The following is a 27229-nucleotide window of genomic DNA, read 5'->3' as shown; positions in this document are numbered from 1 at the left end:
ATCTTTTGAAGATTAAAAACCAATTACAAACCAAAAAATTCCCCCCCCCAAATTTTTTTACAAAAAGCTTACCTTTTTTATATTTACATATTATGTATATATTATTAGCGTTGTAAATACAAATATTTATATATCTAGAAAGGGTGGTCCTAAAGAGGTAGTCATTTTTCGGATGTCTCAAGAAGATAACAAATACAATGAGTGTGTGTGTGTATGTGTGTGTGTGTGTGTGTGTGTGTGTGTGTGTGTGTGTGTGTGTGTGTGTGTGTGTGTGTGTGTGTGTGTGTGTGTGTGTGTGTGTGTGTGTGTGTGTGTTCTTAAATAAACGGTCAATAAAATTAAAGTGCAACTGAACTACAGCTTCACCATTTCAGTCATACTTTTTGCGCTTAAGAAACTTTTCCAAGACTTTAACTCCAGACTTCTTCTGTTTGTTTGATATTGTAATTGCTGCCCCAAGTGGTGGAAAGGTGTATTACAACTGAGTACCGCTGCGGCCTATACGGACCACAGCTGAAAAACATATTTTTTGCAGCCCAACAATGGGCCACAGTCCTATGAGTTAGAAACACTGCCCTATGATGTATAATTGTCTTAAGTTCTATATTTTTATTTTCCCTCCGAAGTGGCAATTTCCTCAATCCTCAGTACTACCATGTTTTGCAGTGCTGTGCGTGCGTGCGTGTGTGTTTTGTTTGTCAAGCACTTTGTGTTGCAATTTGTCTGTGCATGAAGTGCTATATAAATAAAGTTTGATTGATTGATATATAAATATATGAATATCAACAATGCCACAACATAAATAAGACAAAAATAAAAATATTTTTATATTGATCCCGTCACGCTAGTATCGAGCCGATACTAATTGATCAGCACATAAGCATTATTGTGATGTGATAAGTATTGTACCTATATTATGCACAGAGGGCAATTCTAAACTGAAAAACAAGCAATAATACATACATACAAATAATAATACATTTAATGTTTAATTATATTTTCCCCTCCGTTCCATTCCCTGCTGTCCTGCACTTATGTGTCTGAGCACTGTGATACAAGAACTTTCTTGACCAAACATTCCGGTTATATTCTGGTAATGACATCCATTGTGACACTAGCTGGCGGTGGTGGTCTGCTAAACCAGAGTCTAACCCTTTACATACAGTAAAACAGTTTGGCCGTTGATGGTGGAAGAAGAGCACTCCTTTTTTATAAACCGTAACTAAAAAGGGTAACCAAAATACTAGGAACAGGTCCCAGTAATAACCAGTGCAGACTCAAGTTAAGGTTTTGGACTGATGTTTTTATTATTATCCACCAACTTTCCGCTCATTTGCCCTCATTTCCCTGCAGCAACCTTTGTGCTTCGTCCTTGGCACTTTCCCCGTCGCCGTCCTCGGCAACCTCCCTACTGTCCACATCTTGTCCTCGATTGCAGAACTCTGCCTCCTCCTCCTCCCCCTCAGCCTCCTCTCGCTCACACACGACCTCCTCGCCGACCCCCCGTCCTCGCCATTGTCCCTCTTCATCGTGGTCGTCCTCTCCATGCACCGTTAGGCTGTAGCGAGCTGCCACCTCCCACTCCAACTGCATTACGCGGGCCTCCATCTTGCGGTTGCTCGACTCAGCCTCCGCCATGAGGCGAGCCAGTTTGGTTTGCAGGTCCTCCATAATACTCTCCAGGCAGCTGATCTTCACCTCCATTTTCTCTGCAGCGTCTATCGCTTTCCCCCCACCGACATCTAGCATGCCCATTTTGGTGAGAATCTGTCGGCCCTTCTCCTCCAGGTGGCGCTTGGCCACCGGATATTCCGAAATCACATCCGTCAGGTCCTCTTTGGACAAGCTGAACAGGTCAGAGTAACCGATACTTCGGATGTTGGCAGTGCGGCGATTGCCCAACTTGTTGCCTAAACACATGGACATTTTCAGAAATTGTACTTTTAACACTGACAAGTTCAAACACCAAAGAAAAATGACAATAACTCTGAGAAGCTACAGAGATTAACTGGCCTTGACATACCTCTAATTTTGAGAATGCTAATTTCTCCAAAGAAGTTCCCTCCACTCAGCACAGCAAACTCCGTGACGCCGTCGTCTGCGACTACTGCCAGTTTCCCTTCTTTAATGATGTACATTTCGTGACCCACGTCTCCCTTTCTGCACACGTACTCTCCCGGACTGAACACCTGAATAACACAACATGAAGACTTTTTCTTGGTGTCACCATTACACAGTGCTTGCATCATTGTAAAGTTCACCGACAAAAAGTACAAAACAGCGCTGCTGAAGCAGAGACATAAGCTAAGGAACAAACATCTAAATGACCGAGCATCTGACAAAGCACGTGACTTAGGGAAGCAGGGAAATATATCAGGTACTTAAATCTACATAAACCTTTTGGAGCCCAAGTACTTGCTGTCAAAGACATCAAGGAACTGGATGAAGGTTAAAAATGGCATCATCTTGATCACAAGAATGAGAAGCACAACACACAAACAAAGGCTGTGGACTGGCTTCCTGACCTGGGGTGTTAGCTTTAGCACCAGCTCCTCCAGCAGGCTCTTCTCGCAGCTCTGGAAGATAGTGACTTTGGAGAGAGTGGGCAGGTGAACGCTCACAGCGATCTCGGTCCTCAGGTGGATGGGCAGCTGCTGCAGGATTTCATTCTCACGCATGATCTTCTTGTTGATGTGCAGGTGCTGGTACCAGTTGTCGATACGCTGCCTCAGCTCCTTGCTGATGTGATGGCTGCGCAAATAGGCTTTCACCTGCATCGGAGGAAAGGGGAATTTTCGTCCAAACAATCCAAAACTGAAGAGCGGAGATGCAAGCAGTCTTACCAGCTCGTGATTGGGGAAAAACACGTTGTCACGGTCTCTCAGGCTAGTGATAACGCTCCCGACGTTGCCAACTATTGAGGCAAACACCAACACGGCGATGAGAAGATCGGCAATCATGAACAAGAACGCCTCTTCTCGACTTGGCAGCGGAGTGTCTCCGACTGTAGTGAATATCTGGGCTGAGAACCAGAAACAGTAGAAATACTGTCGGCGCGTGGAGGCGAACACCGGATTGGTGATGTTGGGGTAGACCCAGCCGTCGCTTCCGAAGCCAATGTAGTTTGACAGTGCAAAGTAGAGACAGGCATTCCAGTGGATCAGGACAAAGATGTAGATCATGAGCTTGGAGATGCGGAAGGTGTTGGGATAAGAGGTCCTTGTCTCCATGCGGTCGAGTGCCTCGTTGAGTCGCGGCGTCCGAAGGAGACGGTTTATCCTCACCATAGGCGTTTCGATGCCAAAGACCAAGTAGAACAAGTCGGTGGGCAGTAGGGACAACAGATCCCTTACAAAACATTTAGAGTGAAGGTAGCGCTTCTTGAGCTGATTTAGGTCTCTGATCAGGATGCCCTGGTGCAGGTACCCTAGAAAAATGCTCAGAGTTTAATCACTCAGAAAAAAATTGGACATAAGCATCACATGACTGACACTTAGCAACTGCACCACTCCAAAGCCCGGCTTATGCTTCTGCTTCTGTCGCCCACTGCGATCTTTTGACAGTTCTGCGTCGTGGTTGGGCGGCTTCTGTGCAATTCTCAGCCAAAACGCTTGGGGCAGTGTTTTACAGTCAGTCAACTCAGTGGACAAACATGACACTCGTCGACCATTTAGCTTGATAGGCTCCTTCGTCACGAGCAAACAATGTCAATTAAAGAGAGACGGGGCTGTTACTGGAGTGACTTTTGGGAATGTTGATCTGAAATCAGAAAAAACGCATTTGAGCGAATTGTCTGCTCAATCGACCAGCCGATTACGGCGTTTACAGCCCACACATTTTTGGGGGATGCGCATGTGAAGCTACGCAAGACAGTTTGGACGGGGAGGAGTGAGCTTGGGTAGCATACGCTGGTGCATCTAGAAAAGCATAAACCTGGCTCAACTTTCAGCACCGGTCAATAGGGTTGGGCATTGTCTTACAGTCCAATTCCACCGGAACCATCCACATTTTTAAACGTGGATTCCTATTATCAAGGTTAAGTCCTCAGAGCTGCCACAGAGGAGGCTAGCAGCTAACTGTATCTCCACTCACCTAAGGCAATAATCCTCCAGTGCGGCAAAAAAACGTTGGTTCTTGAGAAATATTATCACTGGAGGACAAGGCTAAATACGTTACACACAGAGAAAGATCTCCTGTGAAAATAAACTTCATGACATTTATATTTAAGTTTGAAGTATTGATACTGGTTGAAAATAGCCTTGTGAGAGGAGTACATTTTTGACCTTGCCTCTTAAAAAAATCTAAATCAAGAATTGTTAGAAACCGGAATTGAAATTAGTACCCAGGATTAAAATGAGGACCAGGGATCCAATCCAGATCCAGACCTGGAATCCAATCCGGAATTGTCCAAGTCCAAACAATGCCCAACCCTACTGGTCAAATCGTACATACATACCCGTGCGGACAGCGATAACCATGTCTGTGGCGTACAACAGGTCAGACACATAGTCAAGTGTGAGCCACACGGGCAGGTAGTTGAGGGCGATGGACGTGAAGCAAGTCCTGTGAAAGCAACGCCATGTCATGTGATACACACATGTCCCTTTTACAGCGGATAGTTTTTGTTTTTTTACAAAATAACTTTATCACAATCCCATTTATCCAAAGGAGTAGTAAAATGTCTGTTTTAGAGAAGAAGTGGGGGTTGGTTGGATTCTGTATAAAAGGCATTGGTGGATAGACACTGGCTCTGATGTCGGAGAGACCGGTGTACCTCAAAATGATGATCACCCAGTTGTAGATGACAGGAAAAACCATCAGCTGCAGCCAGACGTAATAAAAGTGCTCGGCCGGGTCCACCACCCAGCCTCTCCAGCTGCGGGGAAAAGCAGTCGCAAAAAAAACAATCATGAATATTCTGATACTATACTGTGTCATGATGCAAGTTATCACATCTTGTATGGCCACAATTGGTGGAACATGTATTTATAGCATACCCAGTTCACAATTAAGTGAGGAACAGGAATAGGCGTACTCGCACTACCCCGAGCCTTTGCATTGTGCCATCACTTCTCTTCTGCTGTTTTACAGCAATTTCTCTGACACTCTGGAATATTTCCAGTCTTATGGAGAGTTGTGATTAATTTGAACAAGATACATTTTTTCTATAGGAACGCATGAACCAAATTTAAATTTAAAATGTTGCAGGTGAGCGAGCATGCTGTGGGTTTTATTTTATTTTTATAGTATGAATTGTGTCAATATTATCGGAGAATCTGTGTTGCATTACTTAGTTCGAAACTTGCTGCACATGTATTTGTGCATGGAATTGTTCCAAAGAAACCTTTTAAAATGTTATTTCACTTTATAAATTGTTTTTTTTTATAGGTTTGTTTGTATTGGAGAAGGGGCAGCACGGTGGCACAAGGGTTAGTGTATGTGCCTCACAATACGAAGGTCCTGAGTTCAATCCCGGGCTCGGGATCTTTCTGTGTGGAGTTTGCATGTTCTCCCCGTGACTGCGTGGGTTCCCACCGGGTACTCCGGCTTCTTCCCACCTCCAAAGACATGCACCTGACATGCACCTGGCCCTCGTGTGTGAACGGGAGTGTGAATGTCGTCTGTTTATCTGTGTTGGCCCTGCGATGAGGCGGCGATTTGTCCAGGGTGTACCCCGCCTTCCGCCTGAATGCAGCTGAGATAGGCTCCAGCACCCCCTGCGACCCCGAAAGGGACAAGCGGTAGAAAATGAATGGATGGATGGATGTATTGGAGAATATTTACATTTTCTGAATCCCTAAGCATTTGAAGAGCTAAGCAAATTTTGTTTTAAACCTTTACTGTACCTCGAATTAATTGAAGCGTGACCCTACAACCGAGGTACTACTACTAAATGTACTATTTAGAGCAGGGGTGCCCAAAGTGGGGCCCGCGGGCCAAACCCGGCCCGTCAAGTCGTTTCTTTTGGCCCCCAAAGGGTGGCTTCCATAAATTCAATACATAGTCATGCTCTTTAGGCCCACACAATCACTGATCATGGCATGTCCGCAAGGCTAACAAGTTGCCATATTGAACGAGATGATCTCCATTAACTTAAAGCCCCACTTAAGAACTTTCAGTTTTGGTTGATTTTGGCGGCACCAGTGGACCAAAGCGGTAGTGCTTCGCCAGAAGAAGACCACATTTCCCATGAGGACTATCACATATAGCGTCAAAAATGACATGATGTCCGCTGTAATATTGGCTACGCTGATGTTAAAAAGCAGACACTATCAAGAAATGATCTTGGATTGCGTTACAAACATGACGCTACAACCAAGAATGTATCAGGGCGGATGCAGGTTCGAAGCAAAGAAAGGCCGGCGGTAGATTTTTTCAAAGGAGGTAGTAGTGAAACTATCATGCTGGTGGTTATTTATTGCTACCACACACATTGAGCATTACCATTTGATTTGAGCATCGGAAGTCACTTACTCACCCAGCAGAAACAAAGCCAAGGTAGCATCGGTCTGAAACTCCTCGTCTTTGAGCTCACGCCAGCAAGTAAAAGCCGGGGCAATGTTGATCCTGACTGTCCTTTTAGTCGTACAAGCTCCCTTTTACTTTTTCTGTCTCCTGAGACAAAACTTTTTGTTTCTTTGGTTGTTTTGGAGCTTCAAACAAGATAGCAGTAATTGCACACAGACGTTCTTCTTCTTCTTCTTCTTTTAATTTCCTGGCAAAGTTTGCATTGACTTCTGTCTTGTTAACGAATGGGGGGAGTGACGTACGCCGTAAAGCAAGTCAGCACATTTGTAGTTCTACAACCACCATGTGTAAATTTTTTACCCACAAGACAAAAAATCCTCTCCTAATTGTTCTTACCCTGTCTGGGATGCACTGTCCTGGCTGCAGTTGTCTTTGTCGTCTTTGTCGCTGCCATCTTCTCCCTCATCTGCTATCTCTAGCCTCCGACGCCACCTGAGCCACCTGCGCCATCCGGAGCCTGGACCATTGACGTCGGACATGTCATTCATCGTCAAAAGTCGTGTTTGAGGACTTTGTGGACACGCAGTGGGATGAAGATGTCTGCTGCCAAGCCAGTTCTGCAGGCTGCGCTTTGCCTGTTGATGTTGGTCACTATGGACGACAACCACAACACGCACATACAACTCCTCCGGGATTTTCTATATTCCCTCCAGAAAGTCGTCTTCTGCTCATCTACCAGCCACAGGTATTGTGACCATAATTTATTCTTAACCACATTAAATTGTAACATGTATGTAACTTCAATACAAACCCCATTTCCATATGAGTTGGGAAATTGTGTTAGATGTAAACATAAACGGAATACAATGATTTGCAAATCATTTTCAACCCATATTCAGTTGAATATGCTACAAAGACACGTGACAAAGAAGTTGGGAAAGGTGGCAATAAATACTGATAAAGTTGAGGAATGCTCATCAAACTTATTTGGAACATCCCACAGGTGAACAGGCAAATTGGGAACAGGTGGGTGCCATGATTGGGTATAAAAGTAGATTCCATGAAATGCTCCGTCATTCACAAACAAGGATGGAGGCGAGGGTCACCACTTTGTCAACAAATGCGTGAGCAAATTTTTGAACAGTTTAAGAAAAACCTTTCTCAACCAGCTATTGCAAGGAATTTAGGGATTTCACCATCTACGGTCCGTAATATCATCAAAGGGTTCAGAGAATCTGGAGAAATCACTGCACGTAAGCAGCTAAGCCCGTGACCTTCGATCCCTCAGGCTGTACTGCATCAACAAGCGACATCAGTGTGTAAAGGATATCACCACATGGGCTCAGGAACACTTCAGAAACCCACTGTCAGTAATTACAGTTGGTCGCTACATCTGTAAGTGCAAGTTAAAACTCTCGTATGCAAGGCGAAAACCGTTTATCAACCATCAAATATCTTGTCTTTGTAGTGCATTCAATTGAATATGGGTCGAAAAGGATTTGCAAATCATTGTATTCCATTTATATTTACATCTAACACAATTTCCCAACTCATATGGAAACGGGGTTTGTATATATATATATATATATATATATATATATATATATATATATATATATATATATATATATGTATATGTATATGTATATATATATATATATATATATATATATATATATATATATATATATATATATATATATATATATATATATATATGTATATGTATATATATATATATATATGTATATATATCTGTGTTGGCCCTGCGATGAGGTGGCAACTTGTCCAGGGTGTACACCGCCTTCCGCCTGATTGTAGCTGAGATAGGCTCCAGCGCCCCCCGCGACCCCGAAGGGAATAAGCGGTAGAAAATGGATGGATGGATGGAGATATATATATATATATATATATATATATATATATATATATATATATATATATATATATATAATCTTCAAAACAGTATATAATATTAAAATACTTAAATGTAATATGTTCTTTTTTAATGTGATCTATTAATTGCATACTAGTATGTACAATATTTTCATTATTGTGATTTTTATAGAAAAAATATATTATTCATTAATAAATTGTATTGTATGTGTGTATTACACAAATGCACAACTTTTACAATGTACAACAATTATTTAACTCAAAATATATATTTTAATATTCATTAAATTTATCCATACAAAATGATGGGGGTAAACTAAAGGGTGTCTTTGCAGAACCGGACAGAACCTAAGGAAGTGGGTCACAGCGCGCACGAGCAGCGCGTCGCCGCGTGGGCGGAGTCTCGGCGAAGATGGCGTCAAGTCGGGGACGAGCTTCGGGCCAAGCATCGCACAGGATGTTGTTGTGTCACTAACAAGATGCGCTGCCGCCCCGAACAAGAAGCGTTTCGAGTTGTTGGCTTCACGGTGGCGTGTCGCCGCGGCGCGCTGCTTGTGTCGGGGCCTAGTCGGGCGTCTGTCGGTCTTGTGCCACGCTGACATTGATTCTGGAGCTCGTTAGCGGCTAGCCTCCAGCTAACCTGCTGGCTAACCTGCTAGCTAATTCAGCAAGTCAGGTCTCTGACAACAACATTAGGTGAGTGGCCTCCAACTTTGACCAGAATTTGACATTTTTATACAAATGACGAGTGAGGAATCAAGCAGACTGCTCCATCATTTCGTCATTAGGATGCGCTGATTGCCTTCCCCTTCCTGGGTGACACTTGGAAGCATACCTTCTTGGTTTTATCAACGGGATTTGGTATACGATAACACATATATTAATAATAATACTACTATTAATACTGTGGTCCAGTCGATGTAGATGATTATTAAACATAACATTTTTAAATACAGAATGCCCTGTTTTCAATTAACAATTACGGGATAATTTAGGGCAGGACGATATGGCTGAAAACTGTATCACGACATAAGGGTTTTATCGGTCGATATCAATATTTATTGATATTTTTTATGACCTTTTGAACACAAGGACCAGGAGAAAAATATATTAAATGTAAACATTTTTATTCAAAATCTAACTTTCCTCTGATTATAATCCCCTCAGGTATCAAGGTAGAAAGGAAAATAAATATAAAAACAACAACAATGGAAAACACTCAAACAATCAACGTAAACAAAATTGTAAAATCATATTGAACACTCAACAATGACCTCTTAAAATGAATGGGGCAACATAAGGAATATGTAAGAAAATGCTTAATAAAGTGTGACAAAATAGTGCAAAATGTGAAAATCTGAGAATAAATATTTTCTGCAGGTTTAGTGCCAATAAGTAATAATGGCTGTGTAACATTAATTTTGGTCAGTTATTCTTATTTAAGTATTGAAATGAAATTATGTTATGCAGTAATTCTTACTGAAATAATATTGGACCAAATTACTATTGTTTTAAAGAAACACATTTGTTATATTTTGTAATAAATTTTATTTATACGGTCCTGCACTTTAGTTTCTCCTAGGGACCGGACAAGGGTTGAAAAGAAAACAGGTAAGCTCGGCTAAGGACTACAAACCTTTTTAGCGACAATCTCTTCGTTTTCTGCAGCACTCCTTTTTAGTATCCATGCAGAGAATCAAGAGCAAGACAACAAGATGGTGCAACCAAACATGACAGTTGATGCTGTTACCTGGTTGGCTGTTGGCATGTTTCTCCCACTGATCACTTCCTGCGTTGAAAATTAATGGGCAATATGAACTGATATCGGTTCTCGTCACAGCCCTAGGATAACCAGGGCATTTGTGTTTAGTAAGCAGTCTTTGCAAAATGTATTTTAATATTTGTTGATCAAGTTGATTTAGTTGAGTAAAAGAACAATGTACAAACCTGTTTATGAGATCTGGCGCCGTAGGAAGAAAATTAGATTAAAATTAAATATAAGTTGCAGCTGAGATAGGCTCCAGCACCCCCCGCAACCCCGAACAGGACAAGCGGTAGAAAATGGATGGATTGATGGACCTGCTGCCCCTTTTAATAGAATGTTAGGAGAAACACTGCTGTTTGTTTCACTCGTGTTGTGATAAAGTAATGGTTGCTGCTGGTTGTCACAGCAACGGAAAGGAGGTGTGCTTTGACAGGGGCTTGGCATTCATCATGACATGAAATGTCAGCCAAGTTCCGCTCTTGTCCTTCAAACTGTGTGTGGCACAGTCCTACAACTGTATGCGTAGAAGTAGAGATCGACTTGGTCCCGCCCTGAGGTGCAAAGGTGAGTCTGTGGGACAGATCATAGCCCCGCCCACCTGTACACACCTGAGCTTTTCCTGTTTGAAGTCTCAAGATGTTTGTGTTGCACCTCGTAGGTTTCATGTTCTCATTCACACGCTGAACCTTTGGACTTGGACCATTTTTTGTTTTTTTTAACATAACTTCCTTCTTTAGAGGTCAGAACCTCCCTGCTTGGGAGTCTTGGGGAACTTTGAGCTCCTAATCCGATCCTCGACTACACAAAGCGGAGGTTTCATTTCGCCTGAAGCTGAACAGTCTGACATGCACTAAAAGTTGTTGACCTGGTTGATTGATTGATTAATCGGTGAGTGGACCTTACATTTTGGACACGTATTTGTTTGTTTTTGCGTATGTCATGTGCGAATGAAGACTTCCTTATTTTTTATCAGAAACACCTTGAAGAAATAACTCTGTGGTGGACGGTCATGTGACAGCTGCAAATGATAACACAAGAGTCGTTTAAAGGTTAACCTAGCTAAACTTCCACGCTTCACCTTTCGTGGACTCTTTAACTAGATGTGTCTCATATTTCCAGGGTTTAAGAAGTAAAAATGTCTTTGTCGCAGGGCTGGGCGATATGGCCTTTTTTTAATATGTCGATATTTTTAGGCCATGTCGCGATACACGATATACATCTCGATATTTTGCCTTAGCCTTGAATGAACACTTGATGCATATAATCACACCAGTATGATGATTCTATGTGTCTACATTAAAACATTCTTCTTCATACTTCATGAATATATGCTCATTTTAAACTTTCATGCAGAGAGGGAAATCACAACTAAGTCAATTGACCAAAACTGTATTTATTAAACAGTTATTAAGCAGTGGCACAAACATTCATGTAATTTCAAAACAGAAAGTGCAATATTGTCAGAGACATTTTAAAACAAGCTATGAGTGCACTTTTGTGCATGATGTCACTAAGATGACATATCAAAACAACACTAAATTAAAGTGCACTTTTTGTACAGAACGCCCCTACAATAGTTTAAAACAAATAAAGTGCACTTTTTTTGCATGATGTCACACAAGATATCTCAATAACTGTCAAATAAAATGAGCTGCATAATAGTAAATCAAATAGTGTATGTCCTTCGCTATGTGGTAGGTTACTGCGGACGTTATCTCCTTCTGTTGTTGACTATTTTTTTCATACGGTGTTGATGTGGCAATGGTTGCCTCGATATTTTGTTGATGTGGCACCGAATGTAGATGTTGACATGCGGAGTAAGCACTCTTCATTCTCTAGCGGGTGACTTTTCAAATGATGCTACATATTAGCAGTAATGCCACTTTTTGTAGCAACACTTTTGCCCCACACTTCAAATTACGGTTGTCTGTTCGACATATTCCCACTTGAAGCCAAATCACTGCCAGACTCTGGACCCCCTGCTGTTTTTCTTGGGAATTAATTCTTCCTTCATTTGTTACCAGATTCGCCCCTTCTTTCTCTCGTATTACCACTCGCACCACAGCTAACGTTACCCATGCCGCTACCTCTCTGCTCCGCGAGGGCGTATACGTATGTGACGTATGTAAGAAGGTGCGCTTGTTTTATGTCTCTGTGAGCAGGAGAGACAACAGAGTGAGGAACGCCTGTAGTGTAATGCCCGCAGCTAAAAGCAACTGCATGAGAACGTATACTCGAATATCACAATATAGTCATTTTCTATATCGCACAGAGACAAACCCGCGATATATCGCCCAGCCCTACTTTGTCGCAATAAAAACTAAGGTGTTTCTTGCTTTTTTTTGTTGATAAGCTTGTCATTGACTAGATGGTTGGCTCCATCCCACAAATGAGCTTGTGTTGCCATGAAAACAGGATGTTTCAGTCCCACAGATCTGTAATATGCATGCCAGACCACTAGTTAGCAGGGTCACACAAAGGAAGGCAGATGACAGTTTTTTTGTGTTTCTTTGGACGCTGGAACTGTCATTTTCAAAAACTTCCATTTTGCCTCTGTCTCAAATGTGATGCACCTGTCAGTACACTTCAGTAATTACATTGTAGGGCTGGCCGATAAAACGATATCAATAATCATTACAGAATTGCTATCAATAAAAAATGTGTTCGATAAAACGTCCGATCATTTTCTTTTTCTTCATCGGAAGAAACCGGAAGTTGCAAAGCAAGGTTGGTTGCATGAACAAAGGCACTCGCTCATCCTCTGGTAACCCAGCAACACGGGAAGTGATCACTAATCAGTGTGAGTGACACGCAAACAGCCACTCAAGTAACAGTAATAACTATCAAGTTTGGTTGCGCAATCTTGTTGTCTTGCGGTTGATTCTTTGCATGGAGTAAGAAGAGAAAGTCAAAATGAGGGCTGCAGAGAGATTGTGGATACAAGGGGGAAAGTCATATCGACAGTATGGCAGGTTTTTTTTTTTTAATGGATCATAGTCAGACCAATATGGTCTGTAGATGATGCAAGGCGCTCGTCCCCACCAAGACCGGTAATACCACACCACCTTAGCCGCGCTCCCCCTTTAGAGCACAGCTGTAACTTCCTGGCACTAAACCTGCAGAAAATAGTTTTTTCTCAGGTTTCTCTGTTTACATTTTCGCACTTTGCACTACTTTGTTACACTTTATTAAGCATTTCATACGTATTTTTTCACCTTCATTTTAAGAGGTTATTGTTAAGTGTTCAATGTGATTTTGGAATTTTGTTTACATTGAGTGTTTTCCATGCAAGTGCTGACATTTCCTCTCCTTTCTGTCTTGATATCTGAGGGGATTATAATTAGAGGAAGGTTACATTTTATAAAAATGTTTACCTTTTAATGTATTTTTCTCCTGGTTCTTATGTTTGATGGGTCAGAAAAATATCAATAATTATTGATATAGACCCATATAAACGAAACACTATCGTGATACAGTTTTCAACCATATCACCCATCCTTATTGCACAGTGTATTTAGGTCCTGAATGCGCCAATTGTGACAGTGTAGTGTAGTCCCAAATCTGTCATGGCGCACTTACCCACAACTTGTTCTTCTCTCCTTTTGAATGGCGAATTGCAACCACTCCACTCTGTTATTGCCAGCATACGAGTTACCCGATGAAACAATCTGCCAGCTTTTATCCCCACGTCTTGATTGTACAATAATTAAGAAGAGATTTGTTGGGACTTTTTCTAGCTTGCTTAAAATGAGCACAGGATTACACAACCGCTGTTTGTTTGGTAGTCACTCCCTTTGTGGGACGTAGCCAATATGACGACTATTGAGGGTGGTAATGAATCGTTTTGAGTGCAACATGCGGGCACCATCAGTGCACTGCATCCTGCATCCAGTGTTAACGCACTTACCTACCCGAAAGAATACGGAAGTGTACTAATTGAGACAGAGGCTCTGCTTTTCAGACTCCACAAGTGTTGTTGCCATAGAAACAAACTATGCATTGTGCATTTATCTCTGCCCTGGGCTTTAAATGTAAGGGATTCATACTCTCTTTGTTGCACCAGGAGTAAAATGTGTACAATGAAACAATACAAACATATTCACACACCACATTTTCCTGACTATAGAGGCACCGGTATATAAGCTGCACCCACTAAATTTTAGAAGAAAAAATATATTTTTCCACATATTAGCCGCACCGGACAATAAGCCGCAGATACATACGTTGTGAAATTAGTTATTTACACAGAAATATTTGGTAAATTTTATGTACATGCCTTAATTGTTTCCAAACGGTGTCTGTAACAGGCAGTAAAACAGCTGATCAAACAAAACAGAAGTCCTGGTCATGGACCTACAAGCTGCAGAAGCTAGCGCTCCAATCAGCTAAACAGATTCAATAAGTCCGCAGTGACGTTTTGGTGAATTTATGAAACTGAAACAATACAAAAAGAATGCTATTGTAAGTTATTAATACTAACACAGACACTTATAAATGTGTTAGCATATTAGCTAATAATAACAACGCTAGCATGATTACATTATGACAGCATATACTAATATGCATGAAAACACTCCTACAGACATCACACATGGGACGGTTTTGTAAGTAAGAATTGTTTGTTAGATTGTAGAACTTACAAACGTTGCTTGGAGTGATGAATAAAGAATCCATATGAGTTGAAACGCTCTGGATGGCTAGAAGATGGAACGGCACTTGTACTTCCGGTTGAAAGCTCAGTCTAAACAGAAATGCACTGCAGCACCTGCAGTGAGCGAACTTGTCCAAAAGATGGCGCCATACCAATAACACACCTATTTCGTGTCTTTGCTTGTTTTTTGTTTTTTTTTAACTATTTGCATTATGGCCGTCAGCAAAGAAAAATCCACAAATTAGCCGCACCGTTTTATAAGCCGCAGGGTTCAAAGTGTATGGGAAAAAAGTAGCGTCTAACAATCTGGAATTTACGATAAATGTAAAATGATACAAACCAATGGATGACTGAGCATGTTGTTCGTTTAACAGTTGAGAGTGGAGACTGGCTATGGAGTGGTCTTGGCTTCAGACCGGATGACAGGGTCTCCTTGGAGGACTGGGTTGTAGCACTTCCTGAACAGGAAAATCACTGACTGACAGCGACGTCGGCCCCTCCCACCTCTAATCTACATCACCCTCTCCTTGAGTGACTCCTCTCCACTTGTCGTTTGCTGCGACCTTGACCCTTCACCTTTTTGCTGTCGGGTCCGACATGAGCTGGCTGAGCAGGTTAAACCCACGGGCTCCCGGCGGCCGTCCGGGTCGGAGCGCCGCCCAGTCGGCCCCCTGCACGGCCGATCCGGAGACATGTCTGATGGTGTTTGAGAACCACTGGAGACAGGTGAGCCTTGGTTTTGTCATGTATGTTTTCAATATATGCACGACACAAAATTGAAGGAAGTGGCACTTTGTTATCTACAACTGCACATCAATGCTTGTCACGCCGGTTCATCATTTTGTGTAAGTTATGAAATGAGGAAGTAAAGACTTCTAGACTGGCTTGAAGGCTTTTCTTAAGTCTTAGCTTGTGTAACTTCAGGAGTGCAAACACTGTGACTGTGCGCCTCAGGTGTCACGTGTGCTGGATCAGAGCGAGCCGTCATCCTCCACTGATGACCTGATCGCGGTCAGGAACCACACCGACCAGATGCTGTGTCTGCTGGCCGAGGAGCGACCCGTCGAGGCTTCGGACGGCGCCGCCAACAAGCGAGTGGCGGGCCCCATACTGAGCTTGGTGGTCAGCCAGGACATTCTGGAGTGTCTGGTCCAGTGGCACCTCCGCCGCGGCCTGGACCCAGACAGCCAAGGGGCGCTGCTCAAGCTGTTTGAGATGCTCATCGGCCAATCCCAGCAGCCCTTGCTGCAGCACGTGGCCGTCCTGCACCCCCTGCTCAGGCTCCTGGGAGCCTGCGCCGACCCGGAACTGGGTTGTCCCGCTGCCTTGGAAAACAGTCTGGTCCTGCTGCTCAACCAGGTAGTGGACTTTGTGCTGTTGGCGTGGTTACCAAGTCGCACGATGATAACGACTTTACGGAAATGTCTGACCAGATCTGCGTGTCCATGGCCCGGCAGCCTGTGCTTCTGGAGATGTTGTTCCAGGCGACGCCTGTCCAGCAAGGATCCACCAACCTGCTGATCTTCTCTCTCCTCGTGCCCTTCATCCACCGCGACGGCGCCATCGGACAACAGGCCAGGGACGCCCTGTTGCTGGTCATGGCCACCTCGGCCAGCAACGACAACGTGGCTCGCTACATCGCAGAGAACTCCTACTTCTGCCCGGTGTGTGTTTGTGTGCCATCCTTGTTAAATAAGTAATGCAACACATCAGCATTAGAATCACAGAATCACTAGCCCAGCGGTGCCCAAAAGTGCTAACCCTATTATTGCCAACATGTTTCCCTGTGCCTAAAATTCCCGGATTACGTAGAATTACCAGGAATTTTTCCCAATTGAAAATGAAAGGGCAATATAAACCTCTATTTATCCTATGTTTCTCAATTGATTTAAACCATTCCACCATTCACACACTCCACTCATCCTGGACATCAAAGCCAACATGTTAAATTCCCGGCTTACCCTGAAATTACCTGGAACTTTTCCCCATTGAAAATCAATGGTCAATATACAAACCTCTGCATATCCCACATTTCTCAACCGATTTGAATGGTTTCAAAGTCTAAATGCGTCTTACTCTGGGTAGTCAACTGCTAGCATGTTAACGTTAGCATGCTAACTTACTTAGCTAATTAAAAAAATTGTTTTGCTAATTTCGCAGTTGTTCACCTTAATTATGTAGCTTAATACGTGACACATGCTAACTTTTTTTAAAGTTTGGACCCGTACACCTCAGTCATGTACGGTAGCTTAGTACGTGACACATGCTAACTTTTTTTCAAAGTTTGCACCCGTACATCTCAGTCATTTAACTTAGTACTTGGCACATGTTAACTGTTAGCATGGTAACGTTTGCATGTTAACTTTTTTGGCCAATGTTTCTGTTTTACACTTCAGAGTCATACAACTTGGTACTTGGCACATGCTAACTTTTTTTTGTCCAATTTTGCAGCCGTACACTTCAGAGTCATATAACTTTGTAATTGACACATGTTAAAGGGGAACTGCACTATTTTTTTAATTTTTGACTATCGTTCACAATCCTAATGAGAGACAAACAGACAAAAGGTTTTTTCTTTTCATTCTAATTTGCCACAATCTGCTCGTTCTAGCTGGCCAGCAATGCAGCTAATGGGATCAATCCATTCTGCCTCACTTTGAAAATGCATCCAAAAACTGCCAACAATACTTCATTTACGTTTCGTAACCTGTATAATAACCCAGCTGTAGCGACATTGTTAATGTAAGAGTGAACATTGAGGAACTCTTTTCTAGCCCAGTAACACATCGCCTTACCACGGCATGCTACAGTATCAGCTGTAAGCTAGCTACGACAAGAAGCACCTGAATCCGACTTGAGTTTGTAATGCACAACCAATGCACCAATCTGTACGGACTAAAAAACATGAACAATCATATTACAGTATCTGTAAAGTATTATTTCATGTTTTGTTTGTACACAGCTAGCTCGGCAACGTATGTACTGTAGTTGTAACAGTCATGACGTGTTGCGTGTATCATGATCAATGTTATAGTGACTCACTCCATCGACAGTTGTCCATTTTTTCAAGCTGGGCGGTGATATGTTTGACCAGTTGATTATGGGTAAGCTAAAGCACTCAATTCCTGTCGGCATACCTTGGCTTCAAGTTCCACATTTTACAGCTTTTGAGTCAAGGCAACCTAATTTTCTCGGCATCAGTCTGCTCCAACGTTTCCGTCTCTCTTCGTGCTCGCTTCTAGAACCAGCAGTTCATACTCCGTATATTCAGCTTCAAAAAGTAATCTTTGTTGTCTGTTACCAAGTCTAGAACACATGCAAGCCGGAAGTAGGAACACATATTTGTTGTTGGAAGTGTGTTGCTTTGGAAACAGAAATAAATGCGCTGAGGAAATAAGTTCCGGCAATGCTTAAAGGTGAACTGCACTTTTTTGGGGGGGTATTTTTGTCTATTGTTCACAATCATTATGAGAGAAAAGAAGAAAAAAGTTTTTTTGCATTTTAACATGTAAAAACCGTCTCGTTCTAGGTGGCTAGCAATGCAGCTAATGGAAGCAATCAATGTTACCTGTAAATCACTTTAAAAATGCATCAAAAAACATTTTCCCCGGTTTATTTAGGGTTCAAATTCCACATTTTGCAGCTTTGAGTCACTTTCACCTCACTCTCTCGGCTTTTGTCTGCTCCAACGTCTCACTCTGGCTTCTAGAAGTAGTAGTTCATCCTGCATAAATTCAGATTCAAAAAGATGAGGTTGTGAATCTTCATTTGTCAAAATATATTTGTATTTGTTGTTTGTTACCAAGTCTGCCATGATTAGAACACACACTGGCGTTTTGTATCTGGAAGTGCGCTGCAGTGGAAACCGAAATAAATGCGCCAAGAATTAGTTCCGCCAATGCTTAAAATCACCCAATTACGGTAAACATTGTACATATTACATATTGTTATGAAGGTGTATGTTACTACATTATATATATACTTGCAGTGTGTATATTGTACATATTACATTTTGTTATGAAGGTGTCTGTTACTACATTATATATATATATATATATACTTGCAGTGTGTATGTTGTACATATTACATATTGTTATGAAGGTGTCTGTTACTAAATTATATATATATATATATATATATATATATATATACTTGCAGTGTGTATGTTGTACATATTACATATTGTTATGAAGGTGTCTGTTACTACATTATATATATATACTTGCAGCGTGTATATTGTACATATTACATATTTTTTATGAAGGTGTGTGTTACTACATTATATATATATATATACTTGCAGTGTGTATATTGTACATATTAGAGTACATATTTTTATGAAGGTGTGTGTTACTACATTTTATATATATACTTGCTGGCCCAGTGATGAGGTGGCAACTTGTCCAGGGTGTACCCTGCCTTCCGCCCAAATGCAGCTGAGATAGGTTCCAGCACCCCCCGCGACCCTGAAAGGGACAAGCGGTAGAAGATGGATGGATGGATATACTTGCAGTGTCTATATTATACATATTACATATTATTATGAAGGTGTTTGTTACTATATTATATATAAACTTGCAGTGTGTATATTAATATTACATATTGTTATGAACGTGTCTGTTACTACATTATATGTATACTTGCAGCATGTAGGTAACAGGTTGATGGAGCAATTTTTATCGTCTTTAGAATCCTAAAAAAACTTTTTTGTCTCTCATAATAATTGTGAACGAAAGGCAAACAAAGTTTCTCTAACAGTTAGCATGCAAAAAAAATGTTTTTAATTTTTTAAAACTCTACACATCAGAGTTATATAATGTGACACATGCTAGCTGTTATCATGTTAACATTGGCATGCTAACCTTTCCAACCAATTTTTCAGCCGCACACCTCCGAAACATATAACTTGGTACATGACGCATTCTAACCGTTGGCGTTTTGTTTTGCGCATTTTCGCCGCTTGTGCACATGCACCATTCACACGTACTTTATCTCAAAATTGCATAGTCTAGTTAGTATTAAGATATTTTATTATATATTATACCATTTCCTTTTTCACCTATAACAAAAAAGCTACGTTGAGGATGTTTTGTTTGGATAGTTCAGCATATTTTGACCTGCAGTGCATTGCTTTTAACATTGTTGAAAAATGTGGACTGTGAAAACTTTCCAAGGAGATGTACAAAATAGGGCTTTGGGAAACCGTGAATTCCTGGAATTTTTTTGAACTTGGAAAATGGTAGTTTGATTGTCCAAGGTGAGTGAAGTGTGTGGATGTTGGAACGGTTGGAATCGGATGAGAAATGTGGGATATGGAGAGGTTTGTATATTGTCCATTCATTTTCATTGGGAGGAAATTCTGGGAAAAACGGGACATTTGGTAAAGGGATAAGATGTTTTGCCTTTGACATCTTGGAATAGTAATGTGCGTGGATGGTTGAACGGTTGGAATCGGGTAAAAATAAAATGGCACAACATTTTAAAAATTTCAGGCATTGTAGAACTATAAACACATTCGTTCATTTGAAATGGAATTTCCTGGAAATTTGGGGAAAACCAGGAATTTTTGAAAATGTTGGTAGTAGCACAATTGTCCTAGATGATATGAATGGGTTGGTTTTGGAATTTTTCGAATTGGTTGAAAAATGTTGACGTAACAGTTTGAATCTAAAAATGAATTCCTGTAATTTCAGGAAAACCGGGAATTTGTACAAAAAAAAAGGTAACTTTTGTTGTTCCAACAAAAACGGTTGAAAAATGTGGACTGTGAAAACTTTCCTGTAAGAGGTAAAAATAGGGCTTTGGAAAACCAGGAGTTTTTTTGGAACTTCTAAAATCTTTGGACAGTCCTGCTATCAAATGTACACATGTGCAGTACACAGCCTGTCCACTGGGGGTCACTTTTGAATCCTGTCACTCTGGCCTTCCTCAGGTGCTGGCGACCGGCTTGAGCGCGCTCTACTCGTCTCTACCCCGAAAGATTGAGGTGCGAGGGGACGACTGGCACGCCCTGCGGCGCGAGGACTGGATGGCCGTGTCCTCACTCGTTCTTTTCATGAACTCCCTGGAGTTCTGCAACGCCGTGGTGCAGGTCGCTCATCACATGGTGCGCTCTCAGCTCCTGGACTACCTTCACAACGGCTTCCTGGTTCCTGTCATGGGCCCCGCCTTGCACAAGGTGCGTGCAACAAAGGCTCATATTTGTTTTGTGGTGATGTTCAAAATGTGTGTGTGCGTTGTAGTCATCAGTGGACGAGATGATAGCCAGCACCGCCTACCTGGACCTCTTCCTGCGCAGTGTGAGCGAGACGGCCCTCCTCAAAACCTTCCTGCGATTCATCCTCCTGCATCGTCTTGACAACGACTCCATCTTGGACACACTGCTCACGCGCATCAGCAGCAACTCCAGGGTCTGTATCTGTGTGTATGTATGTGTAAGTGTGATCTAAAAGGGTGGGCGTGTTGATCTAAATATAGATAGTCTGGATAGCAAGGTGGGTATTAGTATCGGATCGATACTAGCAATGTGGGATCAATACTTTTGTTGTGGAGCAAATTACTCAGTTTCCCTCACAGTATTTATGCGACTGGAGCATCTTTTCTAGTCTGTCAGTGCTAACTGTTTTTTTCACACATCTGCATGTAATTTTAGTTATTTTGGTGGTTTTGTTTACATTTTAAAATCAATGTTTCCTACATTGTTGTTACTAGGGATGTAACGTTACGGAAATTTCCCATCACGGTTAGACCAAAACGATCATGTTATCATTATCGTAGTATTGTAGAATGTGCTAAAAAAACACTTGAAAAAAATATATTTAGCATGTTTTGTGTTTCTTATCTTATGCTTTGCTGATAGTGTTTTAGTCTTTGTGTTTTATCTGCTTGAATGGCTAAGCTTTTATTGTTTTCAATATTGATTTGTACTGTAGCACTTTAAATCTATTTAAATGAAAAGTGCGTAACAAATAACATCTTGTAATATTATTTATTATTTCTGGTGTCCTGCTCTGTTCAGCGGTGCTTGAACGCACCGTAAAAACACCTCAGTCTCGAATCCCTCAAGAGCATAGAACGATGATTCAGTTCTAAGAGAGCACAGCTGGTAGGTTCAATGTGCACAACTGAATATCGCAGTTGCTCAGTCAACATAATGTTTAAATACGTTTAGATTGGAGTATATTAAATAACTTCACTTCCCAGCAGGCACAAGACATTGATACAACGTTGATTATACGTACATGTCCTCTAAAACTGACTTCCAAACAACGTTGCAAAATAGTTGTATGTGTAAATTGAGAAAACGTACATGTCTAACGTTGGATCCACCTTGTTTGTTGGGAAATGACCAAAATTCAATGGTCAAATCAACGTCACAACCTGACATTGATTAAACGTCGTCAAAAAGCATGTTGTTTCAATGTTGTATTTGTGTTGTAGAATATTGGTTGGGAAATGACCAAAATTCAATGGTGAAATCAACATCAGAACCCAACATTGATTAAACGTTGTTAAAAAGCATGTTGTTTCAACGTTGTATTTGACTTGTAGAATATTGGTTGGGAAATGACCCCATTTCAATGGTGAAATCAAAGTCAGAACCCAACATTTATTAAGCGTTGTTAAAAAGCATGTTGTTTCAACGTTATGTTTGAGTTGCTCAACGTCAAGACCTGATTCAACAAGTTCTCAACGTTGTTTCAATGTCTTGTACCTGCTGGGTTAATGGGGAAAGACAAGATTTATCAAACTGCAGTTGTCGATCACGGTTTTTCCACCATTTTAGTTTAAAAAATGAGTTTTACTGCCGTTATCATTAATACCATTTGTCGTTACATCCCTAATTCTGACTTTTTTTCCCTCAAACAATTATTTGAAAAGGGATTATTTATATACTATTAAATTGTTTTTAATTGTTGTATTTAGTTCCATAACATATTTTTCCTGTGTTCTCACAATCAACTAACTAGAGGCAAATTCTCAAAATTACTCAATGTCGAGGACGTTTCAAGTCAAAACGTATCGGCATCTGTTTCAGCGATACTACCTACTTGGTATCTGATCGATGCTAATATTGACAGTATCACCCAGCGCTAGTGATCAAACAACATGGAAGAGGAAGAAGTGTAACAACAAACCACTGTAGCAACGAGCGGAAAAAACAGGCATTATGAAAAAGGATCTTAAAGAGGCAAGAGTGATGGTTATCTTGACACTATTTTTAAATTTCAATCTAAAGAAAATAAATAAAGAAGAAGTCACGGAGACAACACAAACACAGACTTTATAATCTACTGCTCAAGGTGAGGATGTTCTAAATAAAGTAGTCCCAATGTTTAGTTTTTTTTAAGCTTCCTGATTGACTACAACGTCACAATTCACAAAGTGTTGGCGTTCCCCACGGACATGAAGAGTTTTGGTCGTAAATATTGAACACTTTTTATAGTTAAGCTTGTTGTCCGGAGCCGTTTTGGGGCCAGTTATCGGGACAAATTCATTCTTAACACACCTCAGATCACAAGACAATCTTATAAGACAATGTATACGACACAAGATGTGTGTGCTATCAGGGGGAATCGGGACAAAAACAGCCCAGTTATGTTATCTTACATTCTGTCTCACCTGAACACTTTTATGTTGTAGCTCTGCATGGTGTCCCTGAGCCTCTTCAGGACTCTTCTGTCCTTCAACTGTGAGGACATCATGCTGCAGCTCGTACTCAGGTATGTCAGCGTTGCATAGCAACCGGCGTCGTCGTCCCCGCCCATCGAACTGCAGTACCAATCGTGACTGTCGGGCCCCCGCCAGGTACCTGCTCCCCTGCAGCCACGTCATGCTGAGTCAGCGGCGCGCCATCAGGGAGGCGGACATGTACGGGAAGTGCGCGGACAAGTTCCTGTCTCTGATCCCTGAGTGCTGCCGTCTGATCGTGGCGCCATCAGCAGAGCGGGACGAGGAGACTGCAGTTAGGGGCAAAGGTCAGTGAGACCTCATCAACACTGAGTGTCATGTGACTTTGACTTGAAGTAGGTTCTTTGTGTACGCAGTGCTCAACAACGCGGGGGCGGAGTCCCCGGCCCCACACAGGCCCGCCACACCATCTCGTTTGGCTTTCTTTATTCGCCAGCAGAGTAGTGGAGGTGGGTCAGGAGGTGCCCCTACCCCTCCCAACACGGAGCCTCCACAGCCTGGCACCCCCATTTCATACAGCCCCGATAGCCCCATGCACCCCCAGCAGCTCGACAGTCTGGAGTGGGATTCAGGGTACCTGGACTACCTGAAAGACGCCCGGCAAGGCATCGAGCTTTGCTCCTGGGCTTGCCGGGGTTGGTCGGCGCCCTACGACGGTGAAAACCCCTCCCCAAGCACGGCGCCGCCGCCCCCGCCGCCCCCCACCTCCAACCCGTCCATGGCCATGTTCCCCGAGCACTTCTCCTTCCAACCTGGAGGAGGCAGCAACGCATCACTGGGCCAGCAGAGGGCAGCCATCGTGGCTGCGGCCCGCTCCGAGTGGAGTAGCTCGGACCGAGACAGCGGCGAGTGGGACGTGACTATCGGCCAAAACAACTGCATCAGCCTCACGCCGCGCTCCAAGAAGCGCAGTCTGCAGCGAGAAGAGGTCCTCCCGAAACCCTTGCCCCCTCTCGTGTCCTCCTCGTCTCCGGTCCCTGCCGCTACGCCAGCGCCTCACAATCCTGCCGCAATTTATAACGGGACGGGGGAGGGGTGCTCTGGTCACGAGGTAAAGAAGGTGAAGAGAGACTTGGGCGACCAGCAGTTTTTGGACGAGAACGCCAATCAAAATGGTTCTGTGGTCACGTGCTCCTCCCAAGGCCAGCAGTCCTTATTTAACAAGATCGACACCACTGACGCCAAATCTGCTTCTCCCGCGCCTCTGTCGGAAACCGACGACGCCTCAGACCTGAACTGGGCACCCTCGTGCGATAGCGGGCGCTCAGTGCAGAGTCTCATCGAGGAACTTCTGGAGCAATCTCCGGATGAGACGCATGTCCCCGAGGACTCTAACGGTGAAGGCATCAACATCGAGGCATTCACGGAAGAGCTGAGAGAGCTGGAGGACCGTGTGACTGCGCGCAGTGCCGCAGCCTGCCTGCAGGTGGAGTCCAACGCCAAGTCCCCAAGTGAGGAGCGGCAGGAGCATCTACCGCGGCTGGAAGACAAGAGGGAATCTGCAGGAACTGCCGTCTGCAGTCCCGCCAGACCACTCCATACGCCCTCAAGTCAGCCGTACACGGGTAAGAACCTCACGGCTGACCTGTTTTACAGAACATGCCAAGGTCTGTGGTGTCTCTGCAGGTCCGTTCGTGGTGGTTCTGCTCAGCAAGCTGGAGAACATGCTTCAGAACTCTCTGTATGTCAACATCCTGCTGACCGGCATGGTGGCCCAGCTGGCCTGCTACCCTCAGCCGCTCCTGCGCTCCTTCCTGCTCAACACCAACATGGTCTTCCAACCCAGCGTCAAGTCTCTCATCCAGGTATGGCCCGCCCCCGATATTCAAGCACCGCCCTCACACTCTCGCCTCTCAACAGGTTTTGGGTTCTGTGAAGAATCGCATCGAGGCCTTCGCAGCCTCCCATGAGGACTTCCCCTCCATGCTGAGGAAAGCCCAACTGTACCTGGTGGCCCGCGGGAAAGTAGACTGGGCCGAGCCCCCGGGCGCCGTCCCTCCCCTGCGGCGCTCTGACTCACTAGGTGAGCGTGGGAGGCGGGGTTTGAAAAGGTCTGTGACGCTCACTTCCTGTCTCATTCTCTCGTTCTAGTCAAGAGCCGCAAGTCGTCTCTCAGCGACCTGATCCTTCGCCACACCAACAGCCCCACCCGGACTCGAAATGCCGCCCAGATGGCGCTGGCGCACGTGCGCGTCGGCGGCCAAACGCTACACAGCGCTCTGTTCCGCGGCGGCGGGGGAGGCGGCCCCGCCTCCAATCTGGAGAAGCAAGCCGAGGCACTGCGCGTGAAGAACGCCGTCTACTGCGCTGTCATTTTCTGCGAGTTCCTCAAGGAGCTGGCTGCCCTCGCTCAGGAGCACGCCGTGGCTCTCCCCTTTGGCGGCACGGAGGAGTAGGCGCCGTCCGCTCGCCATTGTTAAACAATGGCCACTGGATTGGGGACATGAACTACACACCAAAAGACTTGTATTATATTATTTACACTACAGGCCCAACCTTTCAGCGTTGTCCGCCTACAAAATAAGAGCGCACTGGGTTAGTGCTTATCAAGGTCTTCAGTCAATTACTGTGGAAATGTCTTTTAACGCCTCTTTTAAAGATCCTCCGTGTTCCATACACGCTGTTTTTTACTTTGAAAAGCTGCACGATTGACCATTGAACGCCGAGCACCTCATCTGTGCGTCTTTTTACTCCTTCTTTTAGTTCAGATTTGTAACAAATATATCCAGTTTACAACGCTCTACATTGCCACTTAGAACTGGTTAGAATTCCCATCGTCGTGTTTTGGCTTGTTTGTCTGGTGCCACCGCTTCCTCGCTCTAGGCTTTGGTGCTAACTGCTTGCAACATCTTCATGATGATGATCCTCTAGCTTAGACCAAAAGTTGTCACGGCTGGTTCAGATTTCATTTTCAAAGGGAAAAAAAGATCTTTTAAGACTTTTATTTCTAAGAACGTAATGTTTGTTACGGGCATTTGAACTTCCCAAAATTATGTCTTCCTGGAGGTGAACCGTTTGTTACTTACAACTGATGATTTTTCTTGCTAAAAAGAGGCCTGCCAGTACATGTCATATGTATTCAGTTGAAAATGTCAAAGGCAAAAAGAGGATTTCACAACAAGCAGCTGCCGTAAAGATGATTGTAGTTCCCCTAGCGGCCCCTCGAGGGCGACATTACTGTAAAGTTTTTTTTGTTTATTGGTCTGCGGTACATTCCAACAAACAACTTGGAAAAAGGGCACACAATAACACGTCAATTGTCACCAATATTAAAATTGCCCCCATTATTTTTTTTATGGTGGAAAAATCTGGACTCTTTCACACAATATTGACAAACTACTTATTTGCCAAGTATAAATGTTATTTGCAGGGCAGTTTTTTGAAAACCATTTTTTTTAAATTGCTTTTATGCCATGTTTGAGTTTTTTTTTTTTGTGCGAGTGTGTGAGGTTTTGTGAAATTGGAACTATGCAAAACCTGCCGGCATCGTCCCCTGTTGGAGGCAAAACACACCAACTGATGTAAAATGTAAATGGTGTACAAACAAAGTATGTTGTAGGGGCCAGCATCAGGACATAAATCATGCTGAAAGAATGTTACCAATATTTTTCTATATTATCACAGTGTGTGTGTGTGTTGGGGGCGGGGTGCTGTCACAAGAACACTAAAGGGAATGTTTTTATTAATTTATAAAGTCATTGTCAGCAATATAGCATTTGTTCTGGTGTCTCTTGTGTGCGACTGTCATATGAAACTTG

The 27229-nt window shown here is 43.0% G+C and overlaps 2 protein-coding genes across 4 annotated transcripts; one reads left to right on the top strand and one right to left on the bottom strand.

Moving 5' to 3' along the window:
* Window positions 1-1282: 1282 nt before the first annotated feature.
* Window positions 1283-7008, bottom strand: cnga4 (cyclic nucleotide gated channel subunit alpha 4). Its single transcript, XM_061970961.2, has 7 exons — window positions 6865-7008; window positions 4775-4876; window positions 4457-4563; window positions 2844-3427; window positions 2526-2771; window positions 2024-2189; window positions 1283-1910 (listed from the first exon to the last, which is right to left on the bottom strand). The coding sequence occupies exons 1-7, from the start codon at window positions 7005-7007 to the stop codon at window positions 1330-1332; spliced, it is 1929 nt and encodes a 642-aa protein (XP_061826945.2). The 5' UTR covers window position 7008; the 3' UTR covers window positions 1283-1329.
* A 1724-nt stretch (window positions 7009-8732) lies between these two features.
* On the top strand, window positions 8733-27181 carry fhip1b (FHF complex subunit HOOK interacting protein 1B). Of its 3 annotated transcripts, none has more exons than XM_061970958.2 (12): window positions 8733-9060; window positions 15155-15506; window positions 15735-16139; window positions 16238-16444; window positions 20713-20958; window positions 21023-21190; window positions 23424-23503; window positions 23589-23758; window positions 23828-25036; window positions 25098-25276; window positions 25332-25494; window positions 25563-27181. In XM_061970958.2, exons 2-12 carry the CDS (start codon window positions 15378-15380, stop codon window positions 25865-25867), a joined length of 3261 nt encoding a protein of 1086 aa, XP_061826942.2. In that variant the 5' UTR covers window positions 8733-9060; window positions 15155-15377; the 3' UTR covers window positions 25868-27181. The 3 variants fall into 3 exon arrangements, with proteins under 3 accessions (XP_061826942.2, XP_061826940.2, XP_061826941.2); XM_061970956.2 differs by having other exon boundaries at window positions 8734-9060; window positions 16214-16444; XM_061970957.2 differs by lacking the exon at window positions 8733-9060 and adding an exon at window positions 10770-11017 and having other exon boundaries at window positions 16214-16444.
* The last annotated feature ends 48 nt before the right edge of the window (window positions 27182-27229 follow it).

This window comes from Nerophis lumbriciformis, linkage group LG13 (assembly GCF_033978685.3).
Source record: "Nerophis lumbriciformis linkage group LG13, RoL_Nlum_v2.1, whole genome shotgun sequence".
Lineage (NCBI taxonomy): Eukaryota > Metazoa > Chordata > Actinopteri > Syngnathiformes > Syngnathidae > Nerophis > Nerophis lumbriciformis.
This window is presented reverse-complemented; position numbering and strand designations above follow the sequence as displayed.